Source organism: Oxyura jamaicensis, chromosome 5 (assembly GCF_011077185.1).
Source record: "Oxyura jamaicensis isolate SHBP4307 breed ruddy duck chromosome 5, BPBGC_Ojam_1.0, whole genome shotgun sequence".
Lineage (NCBI taxonomy): Eukaryota > Metazoa > Chordata > Aves > Anseriformes > Anatidae > Oxyura > Oxyura jamaicensis.
Window position 1 is genome coordinate 56,630,230 of NC_048897.1, and position 21,356 is coordinate 56,651,585.

Below are 21,356 nucleotides of genomic sequence, written 5' to 3' on the forward strand. Positions count from 1 at the left end.
GGAGCCCAGGCCGGGCCTGACGCTGTCTCCATGGCGACACTGGCGCTGCGCGGCGGGCTCAGTAAGTAGCGGCCCCGGCCGCCCCCCAGCGCCCGGCCCCGGCCCGGGGCGAGCCGGCTGTCCGCGCCCCGGGCCCCGCGGGGGTGCCGCCTGCGAGCGGCCCCCGTGCCCGCCTCGCCACCGCTGTCCCCTCAGAAGCGCGCCCCGGGCGCCCGTCGCCTTCCCGCCCCTGCCCCTGCCTCACGGGTTGGGCTGCCTGTGGGCGCAGCGGGCGTCCGTGTGGGAAGTACCTGCCCAAACGGGGGGGGATGGAGGTCCTCCGTCCTCTTCTGAGGAAAAAAATCAGCTTTTTTTAAAAAAAATAAAAATAAAACGTACCTTTAATGACGCGAAGATGTTACCTCGTCTGTAAGAAGTTTAGATGGAAGCTGTAGCCGCAGTGTTTGTACACGCTGCTAGCCCTGGTTAGCAAAATACCTAAATACTGGCACAAACTGAGTTCCCCTGACACCTTTGATGTGCATAGCATACTTCTTTGACAATATTTTTCCTCACGGTGTTAGAACTAAAGCGACCTTTTGTCACTTTGCCCCTCTCGATGTTACATTTTGAGGCGTTGTGAGGGCTGGTCTTTGCTGGTCATCCTGTCTGGTCTTAATGACTTCTGAAGCTCTTGACTTGTCTCCAGACAATTTGGTAATCTTTTATTGCTAGAGATATCCAAGTTAAGCTACTCCAAGATCTGTTCAAATCAAATTGGTATTTAGGAGAGAGCAGGGCCAGACTCCTACCTATTCCTTTTGGTAGCTACCACCTGTAAGCCAGCATATAGTTAAACCCAGCCATAGGTTTTGTTGATTTTTTTCCCTTTCTGTTGACAAAACAAAGCCAAGTAAGTGACATGGTAAGTGTGAGAAACTTACCCTGAAAGCCTGGGATGAAAGGAAACGGGCATGGAAATTATGCAGAAGGTCTGGGACTGCTGTCCCAGAATTTGAAGGTACAGGAGGTACAGGACCCAAGTCTGTAAGATGGCAGGCTCCTTCTGTTGCTTACATATGTTAAATCAATATGCAAGGAGATATTAATCTATTTATTAATCTATTCATTTCACTGGAGTGGGACACCTAAATTTCATTAGTTTTCTTCTCGTTTATTGTTAGATAATACATGTGTAGGTTCTTTTTTTAAAAATTTTTTTTTTTAGAATATTTAACATTTTAATAGATGCTTTTTTTCGAACTGACACACAGTATTGTCTTTTGTTGTGATACCAGTACAGAGAAACAATTTTTTAAAGAAATTAACTGCACTACCAGTATAATAAAAGATGAGGGAAACGATGAATGGGCCCCTTCTTATCTAATTCTTGTCAGAAACAGCTGAAATATCCAGACTTTTTGAATTTTTATTTATTTATTTATTTATTTATTTATTTATACATCTGAAGACAATTGGTATTTTCCAAAATACTGTACAGACTATTAAAGCAGGGTGTTTTTTGTTGTTGTTGTTGTTGTTTTGTTTTGTTTGTTTGTTTGCATTGGTTTTATATTGCTATATATGTGTACAAAAGAGATGAACGTAAAAAAGAACAAGTTATATGAAAATCAGAAGGCGGGTTTTTCTTAAATTATTTTCCATATAGCACGCTTCTTTTGCCTTACACATTAGTGTTTTAGCATCCAACACGTACTAACACAAACAAGCACTGAGTATATCTTTGTTTTTTGTTAAATATACAAGATAGAGTCTGTTAAGGTCTTGCACAGATAGATGTTTTCTGTTAAGTCATTTTTCTAGTTGTTCTTTATTTTTTCCAAATTTTAATATGGAAATTAATAAGTGCAATTAACTAATATGGCAGCTAATGATACAATATTTCCCACTGGGGTCTTGCCAATGGCCTAATGTTTTCATTCTGACCAGCTGAGTACATTCAGATTTATTTATTTATTTATTTATTTTTCCAAATGAAGTTTTCTGTCAGAGCTATGGTAGACAGCTGACTCAAACGAACAGGCTAAGTGAAGATTCCAAATTCTGTCTCTTGGAAATGATTGTTTTGTCTGTGAGAGAGAAAATAATTTGTTCAACTTTGGTAATGCTAGAATCCTTTTTTAATCTCGATATTAAAAATCATTGGAAGAGGATCAATGTATTGATCCAAAACGGATCAATCAGGAGAGCTGAATGTTAAGTTCTTCTAGAATTAGTTTTAATTGGGTCAGATTTGTCAACAGGAAAAAGAAAAACAAAGTTTTGTCTCCCAGGAGATGTGGATATGATAGACTAAATGTCATAATGATGTGAACAAATGAGATGTAACATGCACTGAAAATATATGTTTTCCATTAAATTTCCACAAAAATGATTGAAAACGTCTTGGGAATTATTTAAGCAATTTACAATATTGTTTAAAAAGGTACATCTGGGCACACTGAGTACAGTCTTTTGTCGTTCATTAGCAATGTATTTAATGAGGGTTTTTTTAAGTGATAGATAGTTAAGGTAACAGACAAGTGACAGATTGTTTGTCTTTAACGATTTCCCTATTTCAGGCCCATTACAAAGCAATTAGAAATCTGACAGCATTTTTTCTCTGCATTACTGATCATCTAAAGTGATGAGAAATGAGAGGTGATGAATATTAATTGTATATTTTCATATAATTATCATAAATTATTACCTTGTCTCGCGTGCTGCAGGTGGAGTAAACAATGGATGAAAATTCAGTCAAATTTGATAGTTTGAAAGATTTTATGACTTAGATTTTAGTTTTTTTCTTTAAAGTGTGGTGTCAATCAGTTTAAACCAGGCACTGTTACTGAGGGAAAGACAAAGATACCCATACCTTTCCTTCCTTTGCTAACATGGTCAGCATGGCGTTTACATCTCCTGTGCTCTGTTCCAAATTATTTGACTTTTTTAGCCTGCCCCACTTACACTGGAGCTATATCTATGCCTGTCTGACATTTTCCATAAATATTTATTTAATGTTTGACCATTAAAATGATATTAAAAGCCATGCACTTGCCTGAATCAAGAACCAGCTATTTTCATCGTTTATCACTCACTTGGTAAATATCCCTTGTAATGTATCACTTGTTTGCGCTGTACTTTTTGTCTCAGTGGACCTCAGCCTCCATCTTGTTCCAAAAATGAGAAGTGTTCACGTGACTTGGTTGTTCAAAGTATAGACCTTTATTCAAATTTTGCTCTGAGGATTAAACCATCATTCCATAGTAAACTGACATTACAGAATCTTACTTGCTTCCACACATTAATGAGACTTCACAACACCCTTATACCACTCGTCTTGAAAGTTTAAAGGTCATCACTGCTTTCTTTTTGGGGGAGAAAGGAGGCACAAAGCTTGAAGTGTGAAAGTAACAATGAATTTTTGTGTTCTGTTTTGGAATAAAAAGCTCCTATAGCTTATAGTACTTATCTTTATAATGTATCTCTTATGTTCAGTGGAATTTCAATTTCAATTAATGGAAAAACTAGAGAACAGATCATAGATGTTCCAAATCAGCTGTCTAGAAAGTGTGACTATTATTTGTTTTTCCTGGGAGATTTTTGTTGATATGACTTATTCAATATCACTTTAGAATTTAGAGGCAAAGACAAGAATGATATCCACTTTATCCAGCGCAGCAGACTTTAGGCAATGAGACAACTCTCTTTTCCTGCATCTCCCTTCACGATTCTGGCTCATTGAAATGAGTGAATTGGAGAATTCACACACACAAAAAAATGAGATTATACAACTAAGTCTGTCAGAATCTGTGTACTTAAGAATGTCAGATAAAAACTGCATGTGCACAGTTCTATTTTTATTCTTCTAAACTCTGCAAACTTGATAGTTTAAACAAATTGTATTTGAACAATTACATTAGCATTACTAGCTTCCCAAGTTGCTGTATTAAGAAGTAAGCATTTGGACTGGATTGTTATTTTGTGGTGATGAACCTCACAAGAAGCTGATGTCTTAATTGGTTTGGTCTGTGAGCATACATAAGAACACAGGAGTTGCCAAACTGGGTTAAACCAAACACCTACTTTGATTAAACCATGCACTGTCTCTGACAGTGGCATGCCTGTGGTGGATCGAAAAGGTAGAGCAGCAGTGCAGAGAATTCCTTCACATGTTAAATCCTTCAGTATGTGATTTTTTTATATTAAAAAATTATTCTGTGGGTCAACAATATGTAGTTACTAGTGGCCTATGGGAATTAAGGGTCTAGTTCATCCATCAACTAACATTGCTTGGTTAGACATTGTCAGCATGGTATATTCAAACCTCTATCTTCATCATCGTAGGCTTCCTTTTAGACATTGTCATGCTGTAAAAGGCCCAGTTCTGGTACTGATTGTCTGCAAACGGGAAAGATAGCCTAGCTATACCAGACAAATATCATGGTGTCCTTGCTGCTGAGGCCTCGTGTTCATTTTATTTGTGCTGTATGTAGCCAAGGGTCAACTTTGTAAAGTTTAAATTGCACATACCTAAAAATCCTCCCCCCCATTTGTGTGCCAGTAAGTGGCATCATAAATGTCTTCATAGTCTGTCATTTTAATCCCATTTAGGTCATGGAGGCTCAGTAGAATTAATGAAAAATTGCATCGTGCTCCTTGCAATTCTAAGACAGGCATACTTCTCTGTGGTACCCATTGCTCTCCATATTCTTCTGCAACTCGGAGAGGAAAGAGAGCCATTCTGTGCCTTTCCTTTTTTCATGGCTGATACAGAACAGTTTTAACACTCATCCACTCTCAGTAGTAAAATTGCAGTTATGTGTAGTTTGCATGTGGACGTTTCAAATAGAAGGACCCATTTTCTATTGTCCCTCTTGTACATATGTTCGTGTTCTGCTTAATCACATGCTGCTAACCATGTACATAAGGCCACACATTATATCATTATTTCTTTTTTTTTAAATTCCTATAATGAAACGACTAAGACTCTTTTTGTTGCTATAACTTGATTTTTATTCTGATATGGCTAAAACAAATGTTCAGATGTTTGAAGAGCCTTACGAGTAACAGGCATGTTTAATGTCACGTTGATTACTTGCTAATGCAAATTGCAGTACATCTAAAGGCAGTGGAGGAACAACTGTGGTGTCTATAGTGCTTGCAAACATGACAGATAGACAGTATTTCACAGTTCATGTTAACAACAGTTTCTTGAGAAATGTAATTATCAAATGAAATATTTAGCTTTGGTATTTAGATTATTCATTTTATTTTAATTGGCTTTTTCCAAGATAATTGGGTATGTTTCCACATACTTGTTGAAGAGGGGCGCAGGGCTAATTGGCTCTTTGATTATATAGTTTATCATACTTTTGATTAACATTTTTCCATTACATAAATTTTTTAAAGACTAAACTACATTCCAAGTATGGCGACAAGTTATAAAATGGCTTATAGCAATGCAGTAAAGAATATAGTTGCTGTAATTCAAATACCATTTCATTTTATATTCCTGCATTACACAGAGGCTTTAGTCCTAACTTAAGCAAAGCTTCTGATGACTTTTCAGTTTCAACTGCACGATAGTTTGAAGGTCCAGCTCTGCTGTTCTGATGGCTAGTTGCCACTGCAAGTGGGAGGGTGATGAAACAGCAACCCATTTTGCATAACTAGTCAAAGGGATCCGTTGTTATGATTAAGAGGTTTTGTAGCTGTTTTCAGGGAATGGAAACAAGGGAGCAAAAGATCAGTAGCATCAACCTTGGTTTATCACCTACCTGACCATTATAACTTGGTATTAGTCCAAGTGCGATTGTGTATTGTGTTTCTTCAAAGAGGAGAGATTTGAAGCTGTATCAAGTTCTTTGAGGACAGTATCCAAAGCAGAAGGAATTGGAGAGAAGAAATCAAGCAGGATATGGTAGCTGCCAAGGGTGACATAGTTGGGAAGATCAGTGGTATGATGAGCTTTTTACATTTTTACATATATAAGGCTATAGTTTATTACTAAGAAAGATAAGAAATCATCTGTAGTTTGAGTTTAGAGCAGATTATGTTAGTTTGTGAGGAACACAAGGGGTATTTTATCAAGAAAAAAATCTTTTTCCAGGCAAAGGAGCATGGTAAAATCTCCTCTTCCTCCTCTCTTGTAAGCAGACTGTCTTATGACAGTCCAGCATGGATCAACAGCCTTTTCTTGGCTTTCTTTCTTGCTCCGATGTTGAACAGATGAGAGTATATTTTTTCTCTGGCACAGAGTCGAACACTTTTTTTCCCTCTTTACCCTCCCTGCTACCTGTCCCAGCACAGAGTATCTCCTCTCTTCTTCGGCAAGCGCCTACTCTCTCCAGGCGTGTAGGGGAACAGGCTTCTTTCTTCAGTGTAAATTACCTGCTAACTTGAGTACCTGCTTTCTCGGATCCAAAACTATATGAAAATACAGCAATAAATGGGACTGGGACAACCTGTTGTACCAAAGATACACAAAAGAAGAAACTTCTTTTTGAGGTGCTAAGAGAAGAATCTTCAAGAGAGTAAATGTTGTTACCTAGTGCTAAAAAGGATAATTTCAGCAGCTGTACTTCAAATTAATTTGTGTACATATATGGGTATATAGTCCTCTGAAATGTGAAAAACAGTAAATGCTTGCTACACCTATTATCAAAAACAAACAAACAAAAAACAAACAAACAAAAAAAAAAAAACGAGGATTTCGGAAACAGGTTGACCAGTGTTATCTCAGTACCTGCAAAGATTGATTATGGAGCAAGTCCACCCAGAAGGCATTTCTAAGCATAGGAAGGAAAAGAAGATCACAGTCCTTTGTACTTGTAAACAACAAACAACAAAAATCTAGTGAGTGTTCAGAAAAAATACCATATGGCATGTGCCACATGGATGCACAACCTATATTGGCAAAAGATGTGTGAGTAAAGCCATTGCAAGTTTTCACTCGTCATTTGTCAAAGTAAGATGTTTAATTTGCTACCATGTGGTAAGTTGTAAAAATATAATTGAGTAAATATTTTCTTAGCATCAATCTGAGTCGAAAGATGATGACAAGGAAGAACATTTAAAGTGTTTTTATACCCTCTCAATGTAATATGCTCTCAGTTTCAGTCAGATAAGGGGAAAAATATCTGAAACCCCTACAGATGTGTTGATTTTCAATTTTTGTCGTTCTCTAAAACTTCAGTCTTTTTCGTGTTTGTTAATCTTTCATACTGGATCCATCTACAGCAGACTTAGTGGTACTGGTATCTTAAAAATAATTGTCTTCTTATGTTTCTTCAGCCAAATAGTTTTTTCACTTAGATACCAGTTATTCCTCATCAGTCCCATGGCAAACTGGAATTAGTTATGGTGCTAATAATTGACTTCAGTCAGGAGGGTTCACTGGATTTTTGTACCAATAGAGCTTTTACTTTCATGATTAGTTTTGGTAAGTTGGCAATTAGCTTTGGTAAAGTTTGACGTTTAGTTTTGATAAAGTTTTACTTTACTGATTACAAATTGCTAGATAGTGCACGTGTTTGCTGAAGGGCAGAAATCTCGGTCAGGGTGCAGCGAGGTTGGCTGCTGCCTGTGGGACAGGAGCTGGGCCGAGTGGGATGGCAGGCCCAGCCAGCGTCCTGCTCATCAGGCCTGGGCTGAGGAGGCAGGGACGAGGCCAAGCCGGGAACATGGGGCACCAGGTAAGGCCTGGGGCACCAGGCAGGGTCTGGTGACAGAGGCTGTGGCAACCAGTCATTGCCAGGCCTTGCCAGAAGGCATCCTGCGGGCTGGGGCCCAGGCCCAGGTCAGCAGGCCCCAGGGCCAGGCCGGGCGGCGGTGCAGGTGGGGCTGCAGCTCCAGTCAGGCCAAGCAGCAGAGCTTCAGCTGAAAAGCAGCTCCGCAGGCAGGGGGGTCGGCCTGGGCTGGGGCCTCCCTGCGGAGCTGTCTGGCAGTTCCCTCAGAGGGAAGGAGGAGCCGCCCTCAGCTGCGCCATCGCAAAGCTGGCCCTGAGCCCAGCCAAAATCCCAGAAGGGAGACGCAACCAGGCCCCGTGCAGTCATTTAAGGTCCTGAAGTGCTTCTGCCCCTTTTTCTCTGCTTCACAGAGAAGTACAGGAGCAGATGGTAGCCACTTGAAGGTCTGCAAGTATAAGTTACACCCAACTTCTGATTTTTTTTTACAGCTTTTTATTTAACTTATTATCTACCTACCTAGTAAAACTGTGCTATGACGACTCGATTATCAATTCCTTGTTAACTCTTTGGCTGAGGAAACGTACACTTACTTTTCACAGTTTTCTTTTCTTTAGCATGAAAACTTAATTCTTCAGACATAGTGTATGTTTTGCCTGTTCCGCGTACTGAGAGAAAATCCCATTTCTCTGGTGTTTGAGGTGTGACGTGAGGAGTACTGGGTGCTGTCTAGTTTCATGGCTGAGAGATCAGACAGTGAATGCTGTCAGATTCTTGTGGTATCCAAAAAGTATTGTATAAACTTTTTTTTTTTTTTTTTTTTTCTTTTTCTTTTTCTGCATTAGGCACGAGTTCCCTAGTTGAGCAGTGTCGTTTTCTTTTTTCTCCTTGGAGTACTGGAGGAAAATATTTCATGGCTTTCATGGTCTGGGATGGCAGAGTTTCAGTGGGGGAGGTGCAAGAGAAAGGAGGCACAGTTTCTTTCTATTCATCAATTCAGAGATCTGGGATAAATTTTTCATTCAAGCCTTTGGCAAAATTCCCAACAATTTTAGTGTGATATGAGTTCACACACAGCATGTATTTATTCTGTTGTTACTTGGGATGTGCTCCTTTGAGAACAGGTTGTAGTTTTCTAATAAACTGTGTTATTGGAAACATTACTGCGAGAGGAGATTTGGCTTTCCTAATAAAAGGAAAACAATCATCACTTTCTATTGCCAGCTCTTGTATGAGTTGAGAACAGTTTGGTTTACTTGGCACCACTCTGGCAGATGTGAGGTTTGCAGCATTATTTGTTGAGGAAGGTCCTTCCCAAAGTGATACAGACTATGTATATAAAGCTACCCCTTAATGGGTGAATGATTATGAAGCCAGTTTCCTAAACATATTGAATGTACAAAACTGTTAGGCTTTGCTTTGTGTCATATACATGATACATACTGTGGTACAATAAAATTGCATTTAGAATTTTCACACATTTTATCATGATGTTAATACAAGCCTGTACGAGCAAATGTTTCAGGATTGTAATACTTGAAACATCACATTCTCTTATGTCAATATAAATAAATATTAATACGGTTATCTGGAGCATACATGTATGTAATGGAACAATAATGTAAGTGCAAATAAAAATGAAATATGGCTGGAGAAAAATACTGTAACAATGCAAACAAACAATGAATAAATGTAAGATATCATTAACCCCTCCATTATAGTCAAGATCTGATATTACTATTATTTTCATTTTTAATACCTTGTAGATAAGTAAAGTGCCTTTGCCATGTAGATAGTGCTTTTCTTCAGAAATCCAAGACAAAGTGCAATTACAAAAATAAAAATAATATGGTAAATTTACATATGTAAATTTTAACGGGAGAATATTAAAGTAAATGACTATATCTTTTGAACAACTACTGAAAAAATATAAAGCAAAAAAAAAATGCTTGTCAAATATGCAGTATAAATAAATAATTTAGGTGAAAATGGATGACTAGATATAACAAAGAGACAACCAAATAATGAAGGGCTAAAGGGTGGTTGTTACATCTGATGTACTTCATTGTATATTGTAAGTAATTGCTATCCATAAAAAATTCCATGCCTTCTGTATAAGAAAAAGAGACAATTTGACAGGCAACACTAGTACTAAGCGACAGCAAGTACAAATCCTTGGCAACTGTCATTATCCTGCTGTTGAATTCACGTCCAAAACTGTGTGATAACTTTGACCTGTATAGCTGTTACTGAACCAACGTCTGTTAAAGTAACTATGTTTTTGACTTCGGGAAAAGAACATTTGCCATGTGCTGATTCATGTCTTAGAAAAACTGTATGGGCTATTTACTTTTCTTTAGTATACTGTTGTTTCCTCTCTAAAGAAAAAATGCTGAGAAATGTGCGTTATTTGGGTAATAATGAATAATTAGAAAATTTCACCAGAGTAATATAAAAATTTTGATCTCTTGTATATAAAATAAAAAATAAAAATCAGCATGTAGGACTAACTGAAAGTAAAATTTCCTTTTTTAGTCATTACAGAAAGACTGCAGTGGTTTGTCCATGAGTAAGCATCAGTTTAAATCCTTTTAGATGGGAAAGAAAATAGTTGTTAGAGCTCTTTAGGTTTTTAGTTTTCTTTACATTTCTTATCCTGTTCAAATTTTTGGTAACCTCCTCTCCCTCTGTCTTTATCTGGGCATCTTTACTTTGCCATAAAAATAAGATCACAACACTTTTGTGTTAGCAGCTAGTTAAATTTACCATTGACTGAATAGAAATTTTGCTTTAATAAGGAGTACCAAGCTGTTTTTCCTGACTATTAAGCACCATTTCATAATAGGGCTTTTATGAGGTTTCCACGCATTAAGACCTTAATTTTATGGTGTTTAATCTCCAGAAGTATGGACACCAGGGTTACATCTAAATTTGAGTTTTCTCAAAGTATAAAACAGTTGTGCACTGCAAGGGCAAGATTATTCTTGGTAACTGCATGCTTTCATTTTCTCTCTGAAGCCATCTCTGTTAAGGAGTTGGAGTGTATGTACAAGTACCCTAAGGTTTACATACACTGTATGTATAAATAGTAGATGGTGGTACATTTTAAGAAAAAAGCTGAACAAGGACTGAGGATCAATAATAATGGTAGTTCTGTAGATATGTAGCCCTACATTAGACCAGTTTACTTGTCATATATAAGCAATGTGATTCCTAGTTAATGCCAACAGTACTGTTGCTATTATGTCAATACAGTTGATGCAGTAGTAGGCAAGGGTATTATCCATTAAAGAAAGAAGTTATTTACAGGATAAAAAATGGCAATAAATTTTATTGTATATAGAAATTTATTTCTGGTTTTGTAGTTATTTTTTGCTCTTGAAATGGATGACAGAACAATCTTTTAAGAAAAAGAGTATTTAAAAATAATAATAATCTTCCTGCTGCTAGTCAGAATTGAAACACAGCATATTATGTTCAGTCTTAATACTGAAAAGAATTTTTTGGTTGAACTCCAACCTTTAGTATTCCAATGTTCATAGTATTTTAGTACAAGGATTTCCTAGGTATACATACGGCAGTTCATGAAGATAAATTTTGAAGTTCGTGTTTGTTGTGACCTCATTTTTGTAATTTATAATGGGAATATTCTGACACTTAACAATTACTTGAATATGAAAGGAGAATGAGGACTAGACCTCATCTAATTTCTTTCTGTCTTCTTGATCTTTGCTGCTGTTGGCACAGTTATACTAGTAGTGATTCAGGTCTTCCAAAGATAGGATAAAATGAGATTGTATGATCTTCGTATGGGTCAATATTCCATCTGTGTTTTTGACCTGTGGTATAAAGTAATTTTGAGCCATTAGTAGTAACCTCAAACTAAAAGTTGAAGGCTTCTGTTTTCATTATTTTAACCTTTAAATTTTTTTTTTTTTTTTTTTTTTTATCTCTATCAGAGCTAAATTTTATATTGATTTTATATGAAGGAAGACTTGCTAGCACAGACAATGCTATTGTAGTATAGTATAGCTGAATTACCTACCATACCTCCCCATAATCCTGTCCTACAGTACTGTATACAATTCCCAGTATGTCCCTAGCTTATGCAAAGATTAATTGAAATAACTGAATTGAGCTGAATTTGAAGAAACAAGAATCAGGGTGAAACTATGAACACAGTTTGATAAGGTATTTTCCACCTTCAATTAAGTTGTCGTATGCTTTTCATCTCCTTACAGATGATCATTAATAATGTAAACTAGTTGAAAGATCAGATCAAAAAAAAAAAAAAAAAAAAGATTTTAAGTATATTTATCATATTTCTGTTTCAGAAACTGTTTCTCTTTCTATGCAAAAGCAGTTCTTGAAAATACCGATGGGAAGCAAAGCTCTAGACAACTTCTTTGCCCATAACATGTCTGCAATCAGCAATGGTATCAAGAAGGTCAAGACTTCAAGATTGTTCTACACATCAAACAAAATAAGTTCAGAGCTGTGATGGAGTATCAGAGATATAGACAGCTACAAATCAAGCAGTACAGACAATTTCTTATTATCACCATTGAAGAGAAACAGACCTGAAAGTGTTCCCACAGGTCAACTAAGGTAATCAAAGCTCTTCTCTGTTGCTTTTAATCATGTCTGATGCAGTTCAGTCACCTTGTAATGATGATTTAGTTAATATACTCAAACAGACCTTGCTAAGTTTTATTAAGATTTCTTGATCTAACAAGTTCTTAGAGTATATCCTTTTAAAAAAACTGTATTGCTTTTAATCAAACATATCTGAAAAACAAATAAAATGACAATAAAACAGGCATCCAAGTTTACCTTGCAAATTTTTAGTATGCCTAGCAATGGGTGGGTGATATCCATCAGGTTGATTCTCTTTGAAGAAGAGTTTGATTCTCTATAATTAAGCCAAAAATTAAATGGTTCCTTATGGAAAAAGCCAAAAGAACAATTAGATTTTGCAATGTACCATAAAGGTGACTAAAGTGAAGACCTGTTGAATAAAAATGTATTTTAGTGTGTTTGATTTAGATGTCCTCATCAAAAGCTTTTTGTTCTAGTGCGTTCTATTCTGAGTTGCTAAATTGGTGTTAACTTAGACAAAATCTTGTTGCTTACATTTATCCTGATTTCCCCTCATTTGTGTGCTGACACGACCTAAGACAGAATATAAATAGCTCTAATTTTTTTTTTGTGTGTGTGTGTTTATAGGGCTGAATCCAAAACCAGTGAGATACTCATAATTGCTAATTTTGTATGATAAGATACGTAGCTTAATATACTTGTCCCCCAAATCTTAAACTCTAATACATAAATACATAAATTTATAATTACTTTTTAAGGGGGCCACATTCTGGCTTTCCATTCATATGGTTGAGCACTCAACACAGAAATAGCTATTCTGATATGATAGCATGACTTGCTTTAGAAACCCTAAAAAGAAGACAAAAGGCTAGAATTTTTAGGTGATCATTTTGTCATTTAAGAAACGTGGAAACTGTTTGCCATAGTTTGCCATCTGATTGCCACAGACCAGTATGCTTTAAGTGAAGTATCAGTTCAGCATTCACTGAAATGAATGAAAGTATTGCAAAGGATTTTCATGGATTTTTCATGGAATACAAATTAAAATCTTGGCCTCAATCCAATTTTGAGTTTTTTACTCAACCTCTTGTTGCAGACAAAGATGGAGACCGTATGTCACAAATGTTTTTGCTGAAGTATGACATTTCATTATAAAACTATCCCATCTTTTTTTTTTTTTTCTTTTTTTCTTTTTTTCCCTTAAAATAGCCTTGCTGTAGTATTATACAGATGTTATTATTTGTGGTATGAGCATTTAAGAAGTGTTATGATTTTTTTTCCGAGTATCAATTTATTTTACTTTATTCTGCTAGCTATATTGAATATATTGTGCTATCTGGGAAACAGAAACAATTAACAATAAGCCCCACTCTGCAGTCACTGTACAGGCATAACTGCTGTCAATTTGATTGAAATTTTGCCTGAGAAGAGACTCTGATTTCAATTCTTACTTTTTAAACTAGAAGCAATAACCTACATGGTATGCCTTGAAACACTTTTTAATTATATTTTCTTAGAATCAATTAATTTTTTTCATTGTTTAATTGCACTGATTTTGAGAAATACTTTTAAAATTAGTTAAGTGATTTTCTTGTGAAATTCCTAAGATACTTCATAAAAAGACTTCATGGTAGGGTTATAGAACTACTTAGAGTATTCTAGAAAGTTCCAAATAAGATCATTTTGGGATAGCCTAAATTTATTTTGCTTAAAACAACCCAATTTATCTGTAGTTTCAATGTTTTCAACTCATATGCTAGGAAATAAATTCTTATACTATGAATAATTTTAATGACAATACATCCAGATTGTCTTTCTGCACAATTATAAAAGTTCAAAAAAAAATAAAAAGGGTCAAAACTATTGGATTCTTTTTTGAATATCCTTAACTGATTTTTTTTTTCAACAGAATTAGCAGTGCTGTCTGCTTCTCTGTTTCAAAATTCTGGCACGTCCAGAAGGCGTTTGAAGTATCTGAAGTTATTAAACAGCAGCCAAATGTAATCAAAGTCATAGCTTACAAGAATGGCACAAGAAAGATCTTTGCTAAAGTTTCTCTGTGCTTAATTAATTCAGGAACCTCTAATAAAAGTTTTCTTACATGCACAATTATAGCTTTTGCTCCAAATCCTAACAAAAATCCTTTTTTTCTTTGGAGTAAACTTACATGAAATTCCTTTTTACACTGTTCCTAAAATGTGACTGTTAAAAATTCTTATAAGCACTAAGTGAAATAAATTGCAGAGAAACAGAAGTAAATAATGTACAATGTTACTTGTCATTAAAAGGCAGGAGTACAACACTTTTAAACCAATCCTTTTAAGGGTATATGTTTTCCTCGTCTTGTTATCTCATGACTTCTGGTAGTAATCACTAAAACACTGAAGGACCTATAATGCTGTTAATTGATTGGTAAATTAGTTGAGAATGGATTTCTGGTCGTGTCCCCCCTCCCCCCCCCCTTTTTTTTTCTGACTGAATATTGGTCATAAAATAAATACGTTTGTAATTGGTATTCCTTACCTCTTGTATTCATTTAGCTGCTGGAGGAGTGTACTAAAAAGCTGAACCTGAACATGGCTGCACAGAGTGTTCTTGGCAGACGGCACTGAAGGACTAGAACCTAAAGACGTACCCCATGATGCCGACATTTATATTTCAGTGGAAGAGACCTTTATAGATCCACTCGGAAAAAAAAAAAAAATAAAGGTAAAAAACAAAAACAAAACTGAGAACCCCCAGCAAATGGCTTAAGGGTTGCAATTAAAAATGATTTTCATCCTATCTTTTTGCATGGTTTAACAAAACTAATGTTTACTCATTTACAGCTCAGTAAGAGGATAATGTGCTTAATGAAAGAAAAATCTACTGACAGCCACGTTTATTGCCCTTCATTAGCATTGGTACTTAATTTAATATAGATCTGAATAGACATTAGGGAGCCTGCAGGAGGTTAAATGGTGAAAATGTAAAGAGATTATTGAATTTACTGTTTAGTTTCAGTGACATCAAACAGACATAATTAATTAAGCATATTCCACTAGTTAAAATAATCCAGAATGTGAGATTGGATTCATTAATGTCATTGTTTAAATTTTTTTGGAAGTATAATCCATCAATATGGAATATCTACCATGCTTTATTAATTTTTAATTGTTCAGTGAGACCATTATTAACAATTTTCTTTTCTTCTCATTCCTTTACCTATCTGGTAATTATGTTATATTTTTTTACAAGGGGAAAACTATTTCTGAATAATTCACATTTTAAATGTGAATGTAAATTGTTTTCTTTATCATATGTTAAAATCATGAAGAGATTTCTGAGATTTCTGCAACAAATCTGTGGCAACATTTTAGAACATTAACTTAAATGGAGTTTGGTATCAAACTGAAGATGCCAATGATTAGTTCAACTGAAATTTGTGATAAAGAACATTTAATTGATGTAAGCTAACATATTATAAAAAGCAAAATGATTATTAGGATAGTGTACGTGTAGGTAGAAGCAATTACAGTGAAATATTTATATAAAACACTCAAATTTGTATAATCTTGGATTAGTAAAATGAGTGCTGTATTTTTAAAAATGTTAGGGACAGCAAAGAAGAAAATCAGAAGAGCAATCATTCAACTAGTAAGCTTATTTTATATGGATATTATGTATGTTATATATACTCTTTATGGTTTTAGGCATGCTTATTTTTCTTACATACTTTAGACACGAATCTTTGGTTTTGTTTTTCTGCGTACTTTTTAAATAGCATTTGTTACCTTAGGAAGTATTATGAGACATTAGTGTTAAATACTCCATTCTGAATTTGTAAATATTGAAACAGTGACTTTTCTTTAATTCTTTCACATATATTAATATTACTTAATGCAGATAACATTTCAAGATATCTAGATAGTACTCATAACTGGCTATTAGCCTAAGAAAATGACTACTACGTAGCTCTGTGTAAATCCATAAAAATCTAACATTAATTAGTAGAGATTTTATCATCTAAGTCTTGTAATAAAAGGCATGTTTGCATATTTGTGGAGGTATTCATGGATGAAACTTACGTAAGCAAACCTGTGTCTTACATCATCAGTTTTACATGTGATAAGCCGTTGTTGATAGCGTGAAAACTGTTGTATGATACAGATGATCCATTCACTAGAATGGCTATAGTGAATGACCTATATATTCAGTCAAAGGCACAAATCTTTGTAATTATTCTTGCAAAAGTGTGTGATAAAATTGCTATTTGTATTGTACAAATCACTGAAATAATACTATTATTGTAGCATTTTTATATGGATACCACTATAATTTGTTACTATAGTTTCTTCCTGCATATATCTGAGTGTTATGATAGATTTTCAAATTCATTTAGTGAGTCTTCTTTTTTCTTTCTCTCATTTTCCTTTTTTCAAGCCAAGTTCAAAACAACTTCTGTGCTTTGTCTGCATATCTTTGGCTGTGTTTCATTGTGACATGCACTGCTGTTCTTTTAGCACCAAAATGTTGGCACATGTTACTGAAAATTTCACACCATCTCTTGCTGGATCAGCAAGCTTAACCTACCAAAATCTGGTGTTGTTGAATGGTTTTTGACTGATAATCAATCTTTTTGCTGCTCGACAGTTGTTGCTGGGACACAGACTAGAGCAGGTGGCAGATGTGCCTTGTCTTTTGAGAAAAGAAAGAGTAGGTGAGCTTGGGCACAAAGTAGCATATTGTGTGTCCATTAAAAGGGTAAGTATAACAGGAAAAAGTCACTGCTGTAAATAGATATGACACCAATACCAGAAAACAGGCCTTTTAATACTCCTGTTTACAAGTTTAATAGAACTAGAAAATGACACTTAATAATGTAGAATTCCATGTGCTCAAAAATCAGAACTGATGTTCAGTAATTCTCTATATGACATTCCATAGTATTTTTTTGCTTATGTTTTTCTTATTTATACATATATGGTAATATGGGTCAAACATACATATGCTTTAAATTAGTTTCAATATATTGAAGATAGATTTTAGAGATGTATGAGTATACATAGGGACATAGAGTATGTATTTTATATTTTCTTTCTCCACCCCAAAACTGGGAATACAGCATAGAGCAGTATGACTTGTCAGTATGAACATACTGATTGCTGCATTTAAATTCTTAACACATAGATAACAAGGTCAAACATCAGTATCAAATCCTTTTTGTGTGGGAATGGAAGATCAGTGATAAATGGTAAAGTCCCAGCCCTGCAAATATATACATGTGATCACATAGAAATCAGACTTTTTATTTATATAGTTATACATAAATATTTACAAGGTATTTACAACCTTTGTTGACATCTGTATTTCAAATACTGAACCAGTCACAATGTGGTGGTTCAAGAGTATAACATCTTGTGTGTACCTTCATTGCTTCAAGCGGTATAAATACCTGGATAAATTGACATTCCCAGAGATGTTGATAGCTTCATCCAGTTTATTTGGATTTATTCACTTTCTCATCTTTCTGATATATTAAATTGACATTTGGGTGAAGTTAATGGGGATACAGAGATAATTTGTTAGAATTTGTCATCTGAGATAAAAAAAAATAAAGCTGTCACTTTTTTGTTTTAATTATCAATCTTTATAATAAGTACACGTGATATATCAATTAAGGTCTTATTCCAATAGAAGTTTAGCAAACAAAAAGGTACCAAATCTCAAGCATTTAAAACATATTTAGGGGGGGACTATTGTGAACTAGTATGTTGCAGAACTGTGCCAAAGATTTAATGTGGTATGTTGTTCTTCCATATAATTTATATATAGTGAAGGTCAATGATCATGTTTAATTAATTGTTCATTGGAAATATATGGAATATCATGTACTTGAGTGTTTGTTTGCAGACAATTGTATATCTAACAGTTACTGAACTTGAAAAAATATTGGATGTTCTTATTTCTTCTTTTTAATTCCTCTTGTTTATCCTGTCAGTTCTTATAGTACTCCCACACCTCTTTGTAATTGAATTTCAGGTGTCTCAGCAGCGTACTGCTTCGTTTTTTCTTCATTAGCTACCGATTTCTTAAACTGAAACTAAGTTCTTTCAATTGAATTTAATTCCATTAAATTAGCATTTAGCAACCTTGCATGATAAAATAATCACTTGGCTATTGCTCTTTCCTAAAGGGTTCGTGCATTTAATCAGTCATGCTATTACGTAAACCATGGCTACTTGTAAGCTTCCATTCAATAATTTTTAAGTTTCTGTGATAGCCATTCAACTTGATCATGCTTCAGAGTTACTAAGCTGGAGATAAAGGAGCTTTGGGTGACTGATCAGTTATGGATTTAGACTGCAATACAAAACCATTACGTTCAGGTTTCATTCACTCTGTACTACTGAGAGTAACATCAGAGATTTCTGCAGGCGTCTTCAGAGTAGTGAAGTTAAGCATTTATATATTTATATGACTATACTGACTAGACCTCCACTGATTATAATGGGAACTAAGATGTGCAGATCACGTATAGGTAATTTACGTGCAGTAGACAGCTAATTTAGCTGTGTTAATCTTAAGCTGAATCAGGTCCTAATGACAGCGTGATTATTGATTTTGGCGTTTTGGCCAAAATAATTTTGTCGATATGCCGTGTTCGTGTATTTTTTGTAAGTCATAGTGACAAGGCTTCTTTGCATGAAGCGTGGTCCACGTTGCAGATCACATAGGCACTTCCTCTGATTAATCAATTTTATTACCAGGGTGCAGGGTGTTGTTTATGACCAATCTTCAGGTCTCATTCTATGGATCACCGTATTAAAGGAAGTGTTTTGTGTCCTGTGGTTTGTGCATCACAAATGAAAAGATACTCATGTTCTATTACACAGCTTGCTATTCTAGTTTGGTGGCTGGATTAAAGCACACTCCATCCTGTACTATTCCTTTAAAAGTGTTGGAAAGCATGCTTCTATCCAATTTTTGGTCCCAATATAGCAAAGTGAAAGAATCATTCTAGAACTGTAACTTAAAAAAAATCAGTGGAACAGTACATTTTATTTTAGCTGTTGAGCTTTTCCTGTCTCATATTAAAATAAATTCATTATTATAGATTTTTAAAATGTTTTTTATGAATGTTTAGAATAGTGAAGAACTAAACTAGGTAGTGCATTCTATATTAATTTATTGCATTTAATAGTGGATGAATGCACCTTTTATTTTCTATTCAACAGTAATTTTTATAAACATTTAAACCTTGTTTAGCATGATCTAAAAATTCTGACATTGTGTTGCTACCGTCTATGAACACCAGATGTGGAAACAATTAGTAAATAAAAACATTTTTATACTACTTTGCCTAAATATCTGTAATCCTCCCTTTAGATTTATAATCATAAGAAGTATATGTTTACATTATTGTATGTTAAAAGTGAAACCAAACATAATAAGAATTTGTATCTTTTATTCATATACTGTGAAAAAGGGAACATTAAAAAAACTAATTCATGTTTAGTGTTCTTAGCACTGCACTTCAGGTTTGTATTTAAACGAAGAGAGATTTTTTTTTTTCTGTTTAAGAACATTTAGATGCTGTATGATCTACACCATTTAACAGTTTACCAAGACAGGTTCCAATTGACAATAATGTTTGTGAGTACATTTAAAATATGACTTTTCTGTAAGGAGTGTCAGTTAGATGACTGATTCTCCCCATTCTGATTACTGATTGATTTGGAAAAGTTTCACTTCCAAGCATAAAAATAATATAGTGCTTTTTCTTACCAATATGTAAACTGAAGTTGTCATGTCACATTTAATTTTCAGAAAAAAAAAAAACTCTATGAATTTTAAATTCATACATTTTATTAGATTTTTTATTGTAATTATTGTAATATATACTATTATTTAAATGCATATGTACTGGAATTTTGATCTGAAAAAGGAATATGCTATAAAATATTACTAAAATTATGCAGAAATATATATGTCATCGTATACTGTGAGCTCATCTGACTTAGAGGATAAGAAGATCTGAACCGTGATTTGTTGTAAGCTATAGAAGTTTGTTCTTGAACCATCATATATCAAAATGGAATTGGATGCTTTACTTAGAAAGTAGCTTGATCATATCACAGAATCATCTAAAATAATCCTAACACTAACAAGTCCTCCACTAAACGAAGTCCTTAAAGCTAGAATGGTAAAAACCCTGCTCATGGAGAGAGATGCCAGTAAAACAGAGATTATTCCTATTGATGGTTCAATAACCATAATAAATGTTTATTATCAGGCTTTAACTTTATTTTCCAGACTTAGATTTTAATCTCCTGTGCATTAGCCTTGGTGGATTCTTAAAGAAATATGAGAAGCCTTTGTGGCATACTTGAGCTTAATGATGTTACTGGTTTGTAAGTAAATTTTCCACCATGACAGGTTGACCAGCCTGATTTCTTGGGGCGTACAATAAGCTTTATGGAATGAGGATGACAAGTTAACTAGAAGTTGTAAATTGATAGCCGAAAGTGATAATATGTATATATATACACATACAAACATGTTATGTGTGTGTGTGTGTGTGTGTGTATAAAAGTATTGTTTGCACTATCTTGTTTTATACACACACACACACATATATATGTATAAAACTAAGTAAGGTAAATTGGTCAGGACTGAAAAATCACCAAAGTGCTTCAAGTCAGCAATACTGTAATACAACAAGAATAATGCTATTTTCTAGACTTACTTTCCAAATTTAGTTTTAAAAATATATTTTGAATAAAAAAAATGAAGCAATAACGTACAGCAAACAGAACGTAATTAAATGTGAAAAGTACAGCTCTGCTTAACCAGTAGTTGAATTTGACCTCAAACCTCTCCAGAGATATCCCGGAAGACAGATCCAGGGTAAATTCTGAGACATCCTTATGTGTACAAAGAACCAGGGCTTGTAATAAAGTTTTGTCCATACCTTTCACGTAACATCAGCTAATTATCTTGGCCTGTAGAACCTTTGTCTTAGTCCCTTTGGTTGCACTAATCAGGACTTAAGATGAAACATTCTTCAAGAAATACAAAACATCAAGATCGGTATCCCTGCTAATCTAC

At 34.8% G+C, this 21,356-nt stretch overlaps 1 protein-coding gene across 1 annotated transcript; it reads left to right on the plus strand.

The window, feature by feature from the left end:
• The first annotated feature begins 30 nt into the window (after positions 1-30).
• Positions 31-15,446, plus strand: DCDC1 (doublecortin domain containing 1). Its single transcript, XM_035327633.1, is given in 6 exon segments — positions 31-61; positions 12,099-12,178; positions 12,181-12,275; positions 14,176-14,317; positions 14,807-14,850; positions 14,852-15,446. Coding segments are annotated over 6 exon segments (561 nt in total). The 3' UTR covers positions 15,021-15,446.
• The last annotated feature ends 5,910 nt before the right edge of the window (positions 15,447-21,356 follow it).